The following is an 18060-nucleotide window of genomic DNA, read 5'->3' on the forward strand; positions in this document are numbered from 1 at the left end:
TGAAAAAAGTCAAAAAGGAAGGTTTTTGCAAAGCTTTGAGGAAATTCAAAGGGATATAATAGTACTGACTGAGTGATTATGTGATCACAAATGAAATTAAGTCTTTAGAAAATGAGAAGTAATTCATACTGCTTGAACTATTTGTAACTTTTCAGGAGTTCTATTTAGCTTTGGTTCAGGAGAGTAGTCTTGAAATAATATGGGCAGCTCTGCAATGACTTCTCTAAATGCAATACATCTCTAACACCTAGTAAGGTCAAATAATATATTAGAATGCATCAAGACTGCAGTGGAGAAAGCTAGAGTGGATACAATCTATGTAGATAAAGAGTAAATTATGAAAACTGGACAAAATAAATACATGCCAAACAGAAATATAAACCAGGAATAGAGTAAAAATTGTTACCAACTACAATAGAAGCACAGTGATGAATTGAATACAGCTGAAGAGCAAGTAATTATAAAATAGTAGTTCTCCTCTTATTTAATTATTTATGGTGAAAATCTTGATCACAAGCCTACTAAGAAGAAAGTTGGACAATCTTGTGAAAAAAAAAATCAAAAAACAACACAAGACAATAAAAAGTGTTCCTGGGAGTAAGTCATTATGGAACTGTTCAACTTTTACCTTACTCTGAAGGAATTAGTGGTGGATCTTGTCGTTGCTGGACACACTTCTTGTGGCTTAACACTAATTTTTGCTTGCCTGCTCCCTGGAAGACGCCTTCCGTTTCTCCAATTAACATGTAATTCTGCTGACTTGATGGCACAAACTTTCTAACTGAAAACATTTTCAGTGCTGTCTTACTCTTTCTCTCTCATCTTGCTTTAGTAAGCTTCAAATTCCCTTCTTCATAGAGTAGAGAGATCAGGAGGAGAGAGACTCCAATTGATACCTGTTGCACTTAATACCCCTCTGTGGGATCAAAATTTGTATAATTGCTAAAATGTGCTTGCAATTAAAAAAGGAGCAAAGAGTAATAGAAATTCAGGTAGTCTTTAGGATTTTTTTTTTTTTTTTTTTGATGCAGCAGGACAGCAGAATGCAGCAACTAAAAAACTTGAGAAATGTGAAATGAGAAAAGACATAGTGCCTTGTGCTAACTTCATCAGAGCTTGCATACTAAGTAAGCAACCTGCCTAACAAAGTGGGAGAAATTAGGGTGCCATAAGGGTTAAAACAATCACAATTATAAAGAGTGAAGCAGATGTACAGCATTAATGAAAGACAGCGATAGTGATGGATTCTTGAGATAACAGAACTATAAAGATACAGAAATGGCATGGATTTTGGTCAAAGTCACTTTGGGAAGGACAGTAAAAGTTATATCTAGTTTACTAAAGGTCCCCAGGGGTAGATCTGGATATAAATAGATATATCTTTAATTTGATGAGAAGGACAGTACTACTGCAAATTGTATCACTGGGGGAAGTAGAGAATGGAATAAAAATATCCTAATAACTTAGAAAATACTGGTGATGACAGCTGACACCATGCAGGCAGTGATCCAAGAGAGGAAATGTTAATTCAGACTCAGTTTTGGCAAACATTGCTGACCTTGCAGAAAAAATAGTATAGGGAATAAGGAATTGTAAAACTTGAAGAGATTTTTTGTTTGTTTAAATTAAATATTTTATGTAAGTTACTCAGATTAAGTCACTACGTTTCTTCCCTTCTACACCTCTATCCCAGTTTAAAGGCAGAAAATTCTAAACTGGGAAAGAGAATTTGGAGAATAATCAAAAAGAGGTTAATTCTTAAAGTGAAAGATCAAAGTAGTTAAACAGAATTTAGTTCATTACTTTTCAAATTGTGCATGGTGTCACATCACTCTACTATCTTCCAAGTTTCAGATCCATTTTAAAGTTACTTCAGCAAGGTCTTAGAGACTTTAAAACTTAGTTTTCAATGGGAGATTCAGCATTTATGCTAAGAACATATGTAATAGAAAACTCTGAGGCTAATTTAGAGATTACAGAGTAAGATTTTTTTTTTACTGCTGGAAAACAAAAATGGGCCATCGGCTTCCATAGGAGAAATTCTATGCAAGATGAATTCAGAAAATAAAAAAACCCAAAAGGCATTTGGGTGTATCATAAGTGAAATGGGGTAAGCAGTCTATTCAATATACTACACATAGAAAAGAAATTCTGACACAAAAACAGGCAACAGAAGCTAGAAAGAGTGATTTTGAAAGGATACTTCTATTTTTATTTCTTTCACAGTGAAAGTATTTCCTAATTTCCACATTGTTCAGTTTGCAGAACGATTTTTTTATTACTTATTGTATATAAATAATTTCATGTAGCATTTCAGCTCTAAAATAGGTGTTCAAGAGCTCAACACGAGTCTTTCACTTCTATGGTAACATTTTTAACCCTTCTGATTTCTAAGCGCAAGTGCTACTGCAGCACAAGTGCTGCATCTGTAGAAGCAGTAAGGGACAGTGCAAGGAAACTGTTACCCAGACAGGCAGTCAACAAAACTGCTGCCTTTGCAGAGTTCACTCAGAGGAACAATTCAGAGACTGGCACATGGGTTAGAAAAAATGCACTTCAAAAGACCTGAGAAACTACGATAAAAATAGTTTCTCAATTATGTCTATCTTAACATTATCTGTCACTGCCTATCTACTGATTTAAACAGGCCAAATCAGAGCCATCAGGCTGGATCGAGGCATACAGGAAAGCCCGTCCTGTACCAACACAGACCTTTGCCCAACTATTTGCTGCTAGCATACATTTCATAAATTTGTTAGAATGTAGAGAAGAAATTAAGCTAAGACTAGAAACTGCTTATTAACATACAATATGGTAAACATTCATCTTAAAAAAGCACAAATTTCTATGTACAGTACGTTAAAAATCCCCATGAGCTGATGCCTGTGAGTGTAGACATCCCCAGTGGTGATTTGGATGCAAGTTTTTCACAATACTGAAAGTCTGCCATTGTCTGAATTTGTGGTTTGTATTCACCCTTTCTGGAACAAAACACTATGTGTTAAATATGGTGTGAAATTTTTACTTTTCCCCCAAATTTAAGCACATTTTATTTAGTCACCCAGTATTTCCTTGTTTGGTAACTCTTATAAGATACAATACCTGGATCAAAGCCTTTTGGGTCATCTCATATGCAAAACCAGATTTTTACCATAGATTAAACCCATTTCTTTGATATCATTACTACATCCAGTACTTACTCTTTCATTGTAAATATTCCCAAGTAACACACACGCATCCACCAGGCTTTGGCTTAGATGAGCATTCTCAGCAGCCTTCATAAACTCTCCCAAGTACTTAATAGTTTCAGCCACTTTTTTCTGACTGAAACAAAAGACAGGGACAAAAATTAAATATTCTCTCAGATAGCTCTTTATCCAAATGCTGAATGTCCATCACCCTGTTCTTAAGTAACTTTACTTTGTGATGAGTCACTCATGACTGGACTTTATTTCTGAAACGGTTGTCTAGGCACTACCTGTTCTGAAATCAACTGGACTAGTCTACACAGAACCTCTGAAGGCAGAACTGGATCCTTTGAGTGAAATAAAACAACGTTTTTCTTTAGCCTGTTATGCAGTATTTTAAGGCCAGGAATGAAAATGTGGGTTATGATCTTACAGGGATTTTGGAGATTCCATTATTTTAATGTTTTTTTTTCTACTGAGCAACTGGTAACATTGTCAAAGCTGACAACATTGACAAAATATCCTGACAAAATAAGGGAAGGGGGTAACAAGGCTAAGTTTTTCAGTAAAATATTTTGTGCTATTGTCACTCAGAGCTGCCATTTCTTGCTCTAGAACCCTGGTGAGGCAGCAGCTGCCCCATAATAGCACTGTTTCTCAGTTCTGGAGATGACAGCCCTTCCCAGAGTGTAATACTGCACTTTGGCTGGGTGGATCAAAGGTTGCTGGAGTCATACAGGCAAGCCTATAAACTGTGGACTACAGGTGCCACCCCAAAATCCCAGTGAGATCAGAGCAACCTGAGGTCACAGCTGAATCTAAGTTGAAAATTGGCTAATGTACTTTGACAATGACATTTGCAGATTTCCCTTTTTTTTTTTTTAATAAAGTTGTTCATATTAACAATATAAGATCTGTGCAGTATGATTACAAGATACAAGATAGACATCTGGGTTTGCTTGTGGTAACACACTTTTTCCCTTTAAGGCTAAAGTGTTACTGCAGCTGACCTCAATATTAGCCATGAACTTGAGTCACTAATAAGTGGGTAGGATCTTAAATGTCAAGACACCAAGCTAGAGACAAAATCCAGTCTTAATTAAGAAACTCACAGAAATAAAAGTTCCTGTCAGTGATAAAGAATTGTGATTTATTTTCTCGACATTTTAAAACATCTTTCAGTTATATTCCTGCAGCAAATGACTGACGGGTTTATTTACATTACAGTTTCTATTATAAACTATATTGGGGCTATATGCTTTCAAATTCTGGAGAAAAGTCTGTAATTCCCTGCCTTATGCTATCAGAGTAATTACAACAGTGTAGAGCCTGCCATGGAATGGGAAATAAAACAAAGCATGGCTGCAAATTTACAACGTTGCAGTAATTATCTGGATGTGACAGAGATGAGCTAGATTACAACAACAGGATGCTAAAACACTGCAAAACAACATGCTTGAAATGTTCAAGTATATGCTACTGGAAAGATTAGTTATCAAAAAGCAGAGTTGGATTTACTAAAGTTTCCTAATTTAAGTATTTTAATACCGTGAGAATATAAAATATACTGTATTGTAAACATTTGCCAAATGTCACAAGACTTCTAAATTTTAGAATTAGAAGCACATATTTTTAGACCTTTTTTGTTTCCTAAGAAGAGAAAAATCAAATGTTTCCCCACAGAAAAAAAAGCATATGATTTATATAAGTTAAAGGACAAGGTTAAAGTGTTAGACAAATATTAATTCCAGTTTTTCTAGTTTTCTATATGCAGTGCACAGGTGCAACTTGAAGAGCATATTATATGGTATAATCATTAAATCCATTCAACCAGACCTTTGAGAGTTAAAAACATATATTCTGAGGAAAAGGAGTCCTTGGTCCAAGGAATGAGAATGAAACAGTGCAGAATATTTGTGTATCAAGGTGATTCCAGTTTCCAATTGGGAAAACAGGACTGTTAACACCCACATCCCCTGACAACTGTCCAATTATGTATATCACACTTGGCCTACTGTTTGCAGTAGAAGTAATCAATAAAGGATGTGGTTGAGTGAACATAGATTTTGGTTGAACCAATGCATGAAAACTTAATCATTTACTCAGACTGGAGAAATCAAATAGAGCAGAGATGAAACAGCCACTAAGGGGTTTGTTGATTGTGCCACCAAGTTTGTGGGCTAGAGGCTGAAAGTAATAAAGCAAATGGAATCAGTGACAGGAGAAAATGTAAAAAGGTTTTCTTAATTTCATGAATTAATAGAAATGTTTTGATGTATTTTTGGCCATTTTTTAATATTTCACACAAAAACCTATGCTCCACATAAAGAAAATATGAAAATTGCTAGGGCAGACAATCTCTTTCAAGCAAACAGAAATCAATTTGATATATATCAGAAAGATATTTCTCGCTGTTAGAACATCACTTATGCCAACTAGCAATTGGTTGGTACAGTCTAACACTTTTTCAAAGCAAGTACTTTTAAAAGCACTACAGCTCGAGATATTTAAAGTATGCTAGAAGGATTACTGAAACACTTTATCCTGCACAAGACCTGATAACATGATAAACAGGTCTTTCCTACTCAAAGGGCTAATATTTTATAGTTCCTTCAAAAATCTACATGTTATTTTATACAGCCATATGCTTTCTACATCCTTATACTTCACCTTCCTAAATGCATAAAATGTAATTTCCTAAAGATATAGTCATTCTTGATCCCACAGAACAGTTATGATGACTTCAGCAGAAGAGATTACATATCTACAGCAACTCATTTTCCAGTTTCATGCTAAAATGCCCTATGAGATTTTTACCCCTATTAGACTTTTATGAAAATATGCACCTTTTATAGGATTGCTCATGTGATTGAATTGGATGTATAAATCATGTGTCCACAAGAAGTCATTACCGTGGTGGACACTGGCAGAATAAGTCAAGAACATGATGCTATTATGTCAGATTTTTCCCTGGAAAATGACATACCTAAATGCAGATGATAGAGATTTTTAGTTTCCCGTGGTCTGTGGAAACATCTGCAGCAAAGTTTTCACAAAAAAATTCTGAAGCCATAGATAAGTTCTGAGTGATACAGGAGGGCTCAGTTACTTTCTCCAACCTGTCACAATGCAATCAGTGCAAATTACCACAGACATTGTGTTTATAATGTATTATTTTAGGGAAATAGCTATCTTTTCTTTGTAAAGATGTTATCCATAAAGTTTAAAAAGATTTGCATAAGTCTGTCCTAGATTAGATAAAACTACACATAAAACTTGCAATGTTTTTTTTAATGCCCCTTTTTACATAGGCTTTTCAAACTATTTTTCTATGCCCTTCCTTCCTCCAATGAAGAGACAGTAGTGTTGCACCAGCATGATTTTGGTCATGAAAAATTCTGTTATTCATTTTTGAAGTCTGTTTGTCTGAAATATCCATCATACTGCCTTACAAAAGAATTTTATCAGACAACATTACATGGCAAAAGGGAAATTATCTGGAAGGACTGCTTAAGACAAAGTTAGGGTTGGAAGAGATCTTTAGAACCATCAGTCTGGATCAGAGCAGGGTCAAGGAAAAGTGGCCTATATCCAAAGGAGTTTTGAATGATTTTTGAAGGATGGAAACTCCACAACCTGTTCCAGCATTCACCCTCACAGTAATTCTTTTCTTCTTGTGTTTAAATGGAATCTCAGATACTGTGGTTTGTGCCCATTGCCTCTTGTCTGGTTACTGAACACCACTGATAAGAGCCTGGTTCCCTCTTCTCCAATGCTGCCTAAGAGGTACTTTAAAATCTTCCCTGAGCCTTTTCTTCTGTAGTCTGAAAAGTCCCAGCTCCTTCAGCCTCTCCTCCTAGGACAGATGCTCCCAGTCTATTCATGGGACTCACTGCACCGTGATTCTCTCTTGTACTGGGGAGCCCAGACTGCGACACAGCACTCCTGGGGTGACCCCAGCAGAAAGGACAAAAGGACGAAGCAGGGGTGGAAAGCTTGCCCTCTATGTCAAGAAATGATTGATTGTGAAGAGCTGTCTCTGAAGAATGGCCATGAGCAGGTTGAAAGCTTATAGGTAAATATCAGAGACCGAGGCAAGAAAGGGAACCTTTGCCTTTGGTGTCTATTACAGGCTGCCCAATCAAGGGTGAAGCCTTCTTACTCCAGGTACAGGAGGCATCATGCTCTCAGGGCCTTGTATTCTGGAAACTTCAGCCACCCTGATATCTGCTGGAAAAGTAGCATGGTGAGCTGTAGGCAACACAGGAGACTCCTGGAATGCATCGAGGATAAATGGAAAGTCCTGCCAGAGGGGAAATGATACCAAGCCTGATGATCACCAACACAAGTGAGCCGATGGATGACATTAAGACTGGAGGCAGCCTGGGCTCCAGGGACCAAGCATTGATGGAGTTTGCAGGTCTGAGGGATATGGGTCAGGCAAAGAGTCAAGCCAGGACCACTCAGAGACAGAGAGCAGAAGACAACTGCCAGATTTTTAAAGGCACTTTCCATAGAGCACAAGAGCTCTTGATCCCCAGGTGTAACAAGTCAGGAAAGAAAGGCAAGAGACCAGTATGGATGAGTGGAGATCTGCTGATAGAACTAAAGGGCAATAAAGAAATGCACAGCACTGGAAGCAGGGACAGGGATCCTTGGAAAAGTAGAGGAACACTGCCTGGTTTTGTAGGAATGGGGTCAGGAAGGCCAAGGCACATCTGCAGCTGAACTGATCAAGGGATGAAAAGAATAATGATAAGGGCTTCTACTAGTATGTCAGCCAGAAACGACAGTGTATCTTCTGTGATGTACACAACTCTCAAACTGGTAACAATGCATGAGGAGAAGACTGAGGTACTCAACAACTTTTTTTTTTGCCTCAGTATTCACTGGCAAACTCTCTTCCCACACCTCTTGAGTGGGTAGACCTCAAGACAGGGACTGAGGGAGCAAAATCCCTCCCACTGTAATAGAAAATCATGTTCATGACCACCTGAGGAACTTGAACATGCATAAGGAGAAAGCTCCAGAAAGACCTTGCAGCCTTTCAGTGCTTGAAGAGGGCTTATAAGAAAGGTGAGGACAAACTTTTATATTTAGGATAAATATAAGGAAGAAATATTTTACAATGAGGGTGGTGAAAGTCTGGAACAGGTTACCCAGAGAGGTAGTAAATGTCTCATCCATGGAAACATTCAAGGTCAGGATGGACAAGGCTCTGAACAACCTGACCTACTTCAAGATATCCCCGGTCATTACAGGGGAAGATGGACTAGAATACCTTTAAAAGTCCCTTCGAACTCAAACTATTCTATGACTCTATGATTCATAGGTGCCCAGACTTTTCTATATACAATTTTCTCAAAATGGCTGAAAGGTGCTGAGAATTATCATGATCCTTTAGAGGAATGAGAAGTTTATGCCTATCATATTGCTAAAGCTCTTTGAAACAGGCAGGCACTTATTTAAGGTGTTTAATTTGGTTAACGTTCTCAGGGTGTAACTACTAGAGGGGTTTTATAAGAAACACTACGGGAGTAATTTTCCAGAGGAAGTATTTATGATTGTCTCTTTACCTGTGCAATAGATTAGCAGTTAAATCCTAGATCCTAGACGTAAGAATGTTCCTCCTTCTCTTGAATCAATCAGAATATTCCTCTCCTAGGACCATGTCTTAAATACTGAAGTGGGGAGTCTTACTGTTCTTAGTTTCCCCTCTTATTTCTCCTTACCTGCTCGTTTTCCTCTTTTTCAAATTGCAACAGCTGGAAAGCAATAAGACTGTCCACTATGAGATACCTAGAGAATGTTCTGAGAAGGTGTGGAATACAAATTTGATACAGAAGAATATCACTAGCCACTCCTTCATAAGCTCTGCTTTTAGGTAAAGAATTTGGGCGTGCATGGTATTTCTAGTGAAGTGTTTATCAAGCTGACTTCAGAATGATCCCCGAATTTGTAACTTCTAATGTAATAAACATAAATGAGAGTATGTGCTCATATTACAGAATGCCTAAATTGCAGAAAGAGGAAATCAATATACATGGTTTTCTAGGAATGTCTTGTTGGCTATCTGAGGCCATTCTCTACCCAAACTACTACTTTTTGTGAACACAAGGAACCCATGAACATTACCGAGAGCTCAGACCCCTTTGCACTCATTGTAACAGCTGGTGTCCTTGCAACTCAGTGTTTCTCAGGTGTAAGACAGTTTGAAAATGGAACATGCTATGCTAAGTCTGTTCTGTGGCTTCTTGAATATCTTATCCCATGTGCTTTTTTAGGATGCTCAGAATACGAGTAATCATGAATTATGTACCGGAGAGCTGAACAGAACTGTGATCGTAGCTGGTGCCTACATGCCCTGAAAGGCCAAAAGACAAGGGATCTAACTCAAACATGAAAATTTACTTCACGTGCTGAAATAAACCTGGTGACAAGTCTTCCTCCATACACAATTTACCAACCTCTATCAGGCATCACATGCACTCAAGTACCCAAACATAGGATGAATTAAGGATAAGCTACAACCTTCACTTTAATATCCTTTTTTCCTACTTTGTGTGATAATTGATGTCAAAATTATTTGTGTAAGAAGTTGAAGTAGTTTCAAACTAATTCACCGAGGATTTTAATACTAGATCTTGAAACAAAAACATTGAAGACAAGCATCTTATTTGCAACAAATTTATATCTAGTTACACATGCAGAAACCAGAAATATCTTCACAGAAATTAGTTCTTAATGGAATCTTGCAGTTCAGAAAAGATTACACAGACATATCTACTGAAGCTTGCTACATTATTCATGGTCTGTCTTTTCTAACCTAGAAAATATGCCTGGATTTCTACTTACCAAGGAGGACCCTCCCAAACTTGTGGGGAAAAAAAAATTAAAAGCCTCAAAAATGTGGGAGAAAAAGGACACATTATAGTTTACAGATAAAATGCTTGGATCACACACTTTAAAAAAAGTGTACCAGTTTAAAATAACTTTTGATGAAAGGGTCACTTACTGCAAGGACACTGCTTAAAATTTAAGCAGTCAGTAATGGGAAGTGACAGAGCTCTAACAATTTAAGTCTTTCACAGCTGAACGAATCTGCACTGACAATCAGACAAGGATGTGCTAACCTACCTTAGCAGGATTTTGGCTATAGTTGCATATGCTCTGCCTAGGCCAGCAGAATCGCAAAGTGCTGTGAAGATTTTTACAGAGGTGTTCAAATTCTGTGAAACAAGAAAATAAAGCCCAATAAATACAATGCTAAAAATTTCCACCTTTTTTCCTTAGCTTCTGTGTCCATATGAGATACAAAATTAAAGTTTCCTCGCTTGTACATTTCTTCTTTAATTAGCTGTAACAGAACTAGGTTTTTGATCATCACTTATAGTTGATTGAAACTATTCAATAATTACAAATTTAACAGATATAATTTGCATTTAAATTCCTGTATTTCAGCATTTTTCAAAAAACAAAGTGATATTATCTGATTCACAATATAAATTTCCTTACCCATAATATAAAAGATGTTAATGGTCTATGCTTTAATGAATTTCTAACAATCAATGCCTTTGATGGTATCCTTTGCATCCATAGTGTTTTGGAAAGATATTCTGAAACACAACTTCACGCTATTAGTTTTTCTTTAAACTGCCACTGTGTGAACTTTTTTTAAACTATGTTGGTTTAGAATACAGTAGATAATATTATTTTTATCACTAATTCTTCATGCACACAAGCAGTTTGTTAACATTTGTTTGGAATGTACTTCATTACCTTGACCCCTCCCATAACTGAAGACTGATAGCTGCTGCATAAAAACATATGATCTTAATTTAATTTAACACTGACATCACCAGTTTTGCATAATTTCTCTTTTCATCCATTTTTTTTTTCCCCCATGGTGCTGATGGGAGAGTGCATATAAAATGAAATCCTATTCTTTCCTCCCTCCTCTTTGTTGCTTGACGTAACCTATTACACACATGAGAAAACAGGAAATCTCCAAAGACTATCTATGGAAATCCTTTTTGCACATTTCCAAGAAAGGAGTAGCGAATATCATTTACCATCTCTGAAGGGGGATGGGAGATGTCCAGGAACATACGACAATATCCTGCGTGCCCCAAGATCCCTATGTATATTGAGGTAAAAGGGCATTCTCTATTAAGACTGCATCTCCTGTCATTTGCAAAGTGCATGGTTCAAAAGAAGACAATATGTGTGTGCTAATGTTGTGGATGTCACAATTTCTACCAATGTTTCCACTATCTAGTTCTTGAAATTTAAAGTTTTACTGCATGCATGCATTTCCCTGGACAACGCTCTTGTATTTTTAGTTATATAAGCTCTAAGTGCTTATATTACCAAAAAAATAGCATCTATTAATGTGCACTGCACTATTTATCATCCCTCAAGTACTTTCTTATCAGTTGTGTCCACATGTACATCAGAATTGCATGCAATATTTGAAGGTCATTGACAATCGAGTTATCACTGCATCAGATACAACAAAAATAGTATGAAGACACCTCAATTAGGAAGATGTCACATCAGTTCCGAACTCGCCCTAAAATGAATGCATATTCAAAGATGTCAAAGAGTGCAGTTTCTCCTTCTAATCATCTAGGATGGTAACAGAAATATACACAAATGTCAAAGAAACATCTCTTAGTTTGACATTTAACATTTTACCATACTTCTTGTAATAATCATGCCTGCATCAGAAAAACCTGCCATAACAGGTTTTTAAAATGTTATGTACTGGACTGAAATCACTCATAGTTCAAACTGGCCTCTGCAAGATTAAACTAGGACACATAGCCTAGTACTAGTCAGCAGTATCTAGCACAGAAAGGTTACTTAGGCACCAAAGGCTTGGGCTACTGTACTTTTTTTTTTTAATTCTATCAAAGATGTCACAAAGTCTAAAAAGTACAGATAAGACCAAGGAAAAACCATAGACAGAGTAGCTAAAGTAAAAAAGTTGTTTCACTGCATCTCTGCAACAGCTGCTAGAAAGAAGTAAGTAAATAAGTAAATAAATAAGGCCATTTGTTCACATTGATGAAAAGTGCTCATTTTGGTCCTGGGTTACTACTGCTCAACACAAATCAGATGTTTCACTCTAAATAATGATGAAATAATAATTAAATCATCTACATGAAAGAGAGAAAATCTTGGTAAATTATAGCAGAAAATAATACCCATTATGTCTATATTTCAAATAACTCCTCTAGCTTCAGGTACTATGTAGGGACACAGAAAGCAACATATCCTTGATGGAAAGGAGCTATGTAGTGCCCCTGTGTGCTACAATTGCCCAGTATTCATTTATGTGGAGGAAGTGAAGAGGTGCCTTCTCAGCTATGGATCCTGCCTTGTCTTCAACATTCAGGACAGAAACAGAAGAGGAGGTAGGGCAGCATAAAATGATGGAATAACATGTAAGTATTGGAAGATTTCACCCAGTCTCTTGCAATTACAGCACACTTAATTTTCATTTAAAATTAAAAAGCATAAAGCTTACATGCTGGCAAATCAAGTGGAAATGACACAATAGTGCCTGCCAGAACCTGTAAGCAGCCTGAAAACAACAAATGGACATGAAAACTTCTCTGTTCGTTTTCATGAGATATGAATAACCAGTCCATCGAACGGTTCCATGCAAAAGAAGACATGCATGAGGTAAGACAATATTGAGTGGGCATAGTTGGGCAAGTCATCTATTTGACAAGCAGAAAAATTTTGGGAACATGTATCATTTGGATGTAATGGAATATATAGGATTATGTGAAAATTTTTCTGCCTTTAGACAGAAAAATGGCCTGAAATAGATCCTCTGTATATGTTTTGGTCAATCTGTGCAGAGGACAGTGACATCCAAGGAAGAAGTGGAACATATCAAAAATTAATGCTGAAAACTCCTACATTAGTGTGTAATTTTGCTGTCTTATGGTCTTAGCTATTAAACAAACAAAAAAGGATGGAAAAATTGCTTTATACAAACAGAAAAAAATTCCTTCTTTTTAAGGCAACATGCTTCTGCTTTAGTATTCTATGGTGAATATTGTGCATTAAAATGTCATCTTGGTAATTTTCTTCACATTAAGAAAATGTGAATAAAATCCCAAAAACATTGTGAAAAGAGACACATTTGAACATTGAGAAGAGTGAGTTTGAGTACTGTATGAATCTATCTGAATTTCCTTCTCAAAATTCAAAGTTTTCATTGATTTAGAGTTACTGCAGAGGCAAATGTCTTGTTTTTTTGTTGTTTTGGTGTTAGGTTTTTTTGTTTGGTTGTTTTTTTTTTTATTTTAAAAATTTGCTATATACAGAGTTCTGATAAGGGAAGCTGTTGCAGTAGATTTCTCCTGATCATGCTAGGCAGCATTATAAAATTTCCATACCTTTTCAAAGGAAGTTTGATACTGGTAGCAACTATGAATACCATGTAAGAGAAGACATGCATATGGCAAAATAGTATTGAGTGGGCATGGCTGGGCCAGTCATCTGTTTGACAAGAGTAAAAATATAGTGGAAAAATAGATCACCATATATGCAGTTGAACAGATTAAAATAATAATTTACAGTTCCTTCTACCTCTAAAAATAAAATGTAAATGAAACAAAACAAAAATTATTAAAACTGCATCAATTCTGATCATGAATTAGTTTTTTTGGCACTATGTGACCAAGCATACTGATTATCTCAAACTTCCTGCTTCTGTGGGTCTGCAGTAGAAATACTGGTTAAAAAGACAAGTGAAAATAAAAATCTAATATAGGCATGAACAGCGGTTTTCTATCACTTGTTCTTATTCACATGGGGTGTGGGAAAGTGGCAAGGTGAAGCGTTCAGCTTTGTCTTCCATGTGCCATCCAGTATTATTTTAGAGCACGCAGGAAAAAAACCAACAACTATCTTTTATGGCTCCAAAATATGAATTAAAAAAAAATAATCAAGATATATTGTACTATTTCCCTTGTTTTCATATTTTTTCTTTCTGGGTGTAAGTCTATCATGGTTACAATTAGTTACAGCATAAAAATCAAGTAACAAGCTCTGCTTAAACACTCAAACTAGAGCCTCCTTATGGTATATAGCTTTATAAATAAGGGTGAATTTGATGTTTACGTCCTTTGCCAAGAAAAATATTAGTCAGATCTTAGGCCCAGATTTTTTTCTCACTTCTGCTTCCCCAAATCCCACCCTTGATCCTCTATTGTTGTCACACCTGTACTTTTACATGCACATAAAAACATGCACACACCTCATTGTCATACACTGAGGACTCAGATAGAAGGACATAGGCTGTGCTAAACATTGATACATCTGGGGATAACGGACAAAAGAGTAAAAATCAAAGGTAAGAATTTATGTTGAGTAAAGAATGTTTATCCAACTCAACACAAGATTAACGCTACTACCAGTATTTGATTATTTTGGTAAAGCACACTATCCTCACAAAATCATGATGGGATAAAATTGATTTATGATCCCATAACTTTAAAAAACCCTAAACCCTGTAGTTCTGCTTTCAGCTTTGCACTTGATATCATTGTCAAACTTTATTGAAAATACATTTGATTTCTGAAAATCTAGCTGTGTTTAGCCATTTCACAGCTGGTGAGCAGTAAAGATACTTCTGCCTCATTTACAGACCTTGAACACAGATCAGACAATCATCTGGAACATTAGTCAAAGAGATCACTAGCTAATGATTTCTGACAGGGACTGCAGTAACAGACTAAGGCCCAGCCTGGCTAGCAGCATCTGACAATATCTTTCTGGAGCCAGCAAGGTCTTGGTAGACAGATAATGTGATTGAGTAAGACTACTGGCTTCATACCACTTAGTACCTCTTAAATACTTCCAGAAAAAAAGCACATAGCTCTGACAGCAACTAAACAATCACTTCCCTACAGTCCACTGAAAATAAAAGACAATAGAACTGTATGCACAGGCATTTTGCAATACAGTGAACTCTCTCCCATAGCTCCCCATTGAATGTGTATTTGAAAACACCTAGAAAGTGTAGTCTTTATTACTCTAATCCATAAAGTGGTTACGTGCCTGTGGTCATCCTGAGTACGGCTGAAGAAAAGTTTCACAAGACAAACTCAGATGTTCTCGTATTTTGTCCAAAGCACACTGTGAGAAAGATTGGACAGCAATAAGAAAGTTGTGTTGTCTATGTAATCTATTAATTACAGGGAGCATGGTAATTGATTGGTTACAATTGAGCATCAGTCCTAGGAAAATAACACACTAACATCAACTGAATGGCAGACTGCACCCTGTTAAATGCTAAATGTATTCAGGCATAGTGAGCATCCAGGTTAGATGCAGTAGAGTTTTGTCTGTAATGCACACAATTAAGAGATGCTGAAACAGTGTTATGGTGTTAGGCAGAGGGTACTCCCTGATTTGCCAGAGCCATTAGTTCTCCCTCTTTTCCCACAACCAACTTGAATTCTACAAATGTGAATGCTTACTGGAATCACCGAATGGTAGGGGTTGGAAGAGACTTCTAAAGATTCTCTAGCCCAACCCCCTGCTCAAACAGGTCTACCTAGGTAAGGTCATGCAGGAACACATCCAGGTGGGTTTTGAAAACCTCCAGAGAAGATTTCAGAGAGCCTCCACTATGCCCTGATGAGGCCTCATCTGGAGTCCTGTGTCCAGTTTTGGGCTCCCGAATTCAAGAGGGACAGGGAACTTCTGGAGAGAGTCCAGCACAGGGCCATCAAGATGATCAGGGGACTGGAGCATCTTCCTGATGAGGAAAGGCTGTGGGAACTGGGGCTGTTTAGTCTAGAGAAGAGGAGGCTGAGAGGAGATTTCTATATTTACAAATAACTAAATGGTGGATGTCAGGAGGTTGGGGCATCCCTTTTCTCTATTGTAACTAGTGACAGGACAAGGGGCAATGGGATGAAGCTGGAACACAAAAAGTTCCATTTAAACATAAGGAAAAACTATTTTACTGTGAGGGTGATGGAGCACAAGCTGTCGAGGGGGATTGTGGAGTCTCCTTCTCTGGAGGTCTTCAAAACTCACTTAGATGCATTCCTTTGGGATCTGATCTAGGTGAACTTGCTTCTTCAGGGGTGGTTGGACTAGATGATCTCTAAAGGTTGCTTCCAACCCCTACCATTCTATGCTTCTATGATTCTTGTTATTACACAGCTATTGCCAAAGTGTGGCTTGGTTGACACTCTCCCTGAGAGATAACTGCTCAATCCAGTCCACCCTCTTCCCTCCTCTCATATACGCAGTTACCAAGTGAAATGTTTACCTTGATGCTCTATAAACGTGCATGGTAATACAGACTTTAGTTTACTTGTGTCTGTATCTGTTTGAAGGATTAGAGAAGCAAAGACAAACATTTCACTCATTCCTGAACAATCCTTAAGACAAGACCTGAGGTTCTTTACCTGTAACAAGTCCTACTTGCATGGTCTGGATAATATTCAGAGTATGTACATTTTGCTTTGACTCTGAATGGAAGATATGTAAATACAAGTAACTGATTTAAAAAGTTCTTTTCCCCAGTGTAATTTCAAACTTCTGTTGGCCTCCACGAGGTCATGAGTTCAGGCTATATGTAGAAACTTAAAAGAGATGAAATGTCCAGGTGATTGAATAAATGTCAACTTTTGTTCTCATCCTTCTTTTTTCATCCCTATTAGCTTCTGTATTACTGTTCATAATTCTGACCTTCTGTGCCACTAATAATTATATTAATTCTGATTCTTCACACCTACAATTTTGTAGGAATGCAGTCATCATTTTATTATTTATTATACCCGATAAAGGGTTGCAATAAAATAAATATAAAAAAATATCTTGGACAGGTCACTCAGAGCAAAAACCTATGCAAATATCAAAACCAGGTATTTTAGTTTGTTATCATGGTAAAATTTGATTTTTTTACTGCAAGAGACATTACTCTAGTAAACGTTGTGATTTTTATTTAGTATGGGAACATAATGTTTTCCAAACCAGCTATTGTTGACACGTTTCTTCAAAATAAAACACAGCTTAACAGTCTGGAGTGAAGAAGCTTCATCTGTTACTCTTTAACAGCAATATAAGAGGAAAAAACAGTTTATGTATCCTTTCCATCCTGACAGATGTGACAATAGCTGGAAACACTGTGCCTGCCAAGGGCTTTTATCAAGTATGTTATAACAACTAGTAATAAGTGTAAATAATAAATGGCTACGATCTTATGGGAAACAGTGGCAATACTAAACAATTTTTGGTGCTTGCTGATGGGAGTCTGCTAGTCTTGGAATTCCCTGGCTTCCCAGTAGAGTTTTGGCCTGACAATAAACAACAGTTTAATACTTTATCTAATCCCAGCCAGGAGGTAAGTTCAACAGCAAGCTTTTGCAGATGTTCACATCCAATAATCTATCCATAATTGATGAAACAGGAAGGTCAGATGTAATGGTTGCTACTATTCCAGCAACAAATAAATGGTTATTGACAAAACAAGGCAGTGTGGCGCTGACTGCTGAGCAGTGACAAGCATGAAACAGTGCTGAGACAGAAGTAGTGATGTGAATACAGCCCTTCATCTTGAGAATTCCTCAATGTGATGTGTGGCATGAGGGCCACTCTGACACATAAGCAGATGGAGATGACTTGTAAAGGAAAAATGAGATTCTGCAAGTACATAAAAGACGAAGGCAGAGGTGGAGGCAGAGAAAGAAGCAAGGAGAAAAGGGTGGACAAGACTGGAAATTTGGGTAAGTGTAATAATGTGAATCATTCTGAAATGTTTTTGTATAGCAGCTCTGTGATCCAGATATCTGGACCACTTTTATCACACTGCTGTGTCTATGTGAATGTACCT

General features: G+C 37.0%; 1 protein-coding gene across 1 annotated transcript in view; it reads right to left on the bottom strand.

Annotated features, from left to right (window-relative positions):
• The window catches only part of TTC29 (tetratricopeptide repeat domain 29), a 129636-nt gene that overhangs the window by 50123 nt on the left and 61453 nt on the right, over positions 1-18060 (bottom strand). Inside the window, exons 7-8 of the mRNA XM_061993686.1 lie at positions 10326-10417; positions 3201-3324 (exon numbers count right to left, since the gene is read on the bottom strand). Of these exons, the coding sequence (XP_061849670.1) occupies positions 3201-3324; positions 10326-10417 (216 nt within the window). The remainder of the gene's footprint in view (positions 1-3200; positions 3325-10325; positions 10418-18060) is intronic.

Source organism: Colius striatus, chromosome 3, assembly GCF_028858725.1.
Source record: "Colius striatus isolate bColStr4 chromosome 3, bColStr4.1.hap1, whole genome shotgun sequence".
NCBI lineage: Eukaryota > Metazoa > Chordata > Aves > Coliiformes > Coliidae > Colius > Colius striatus.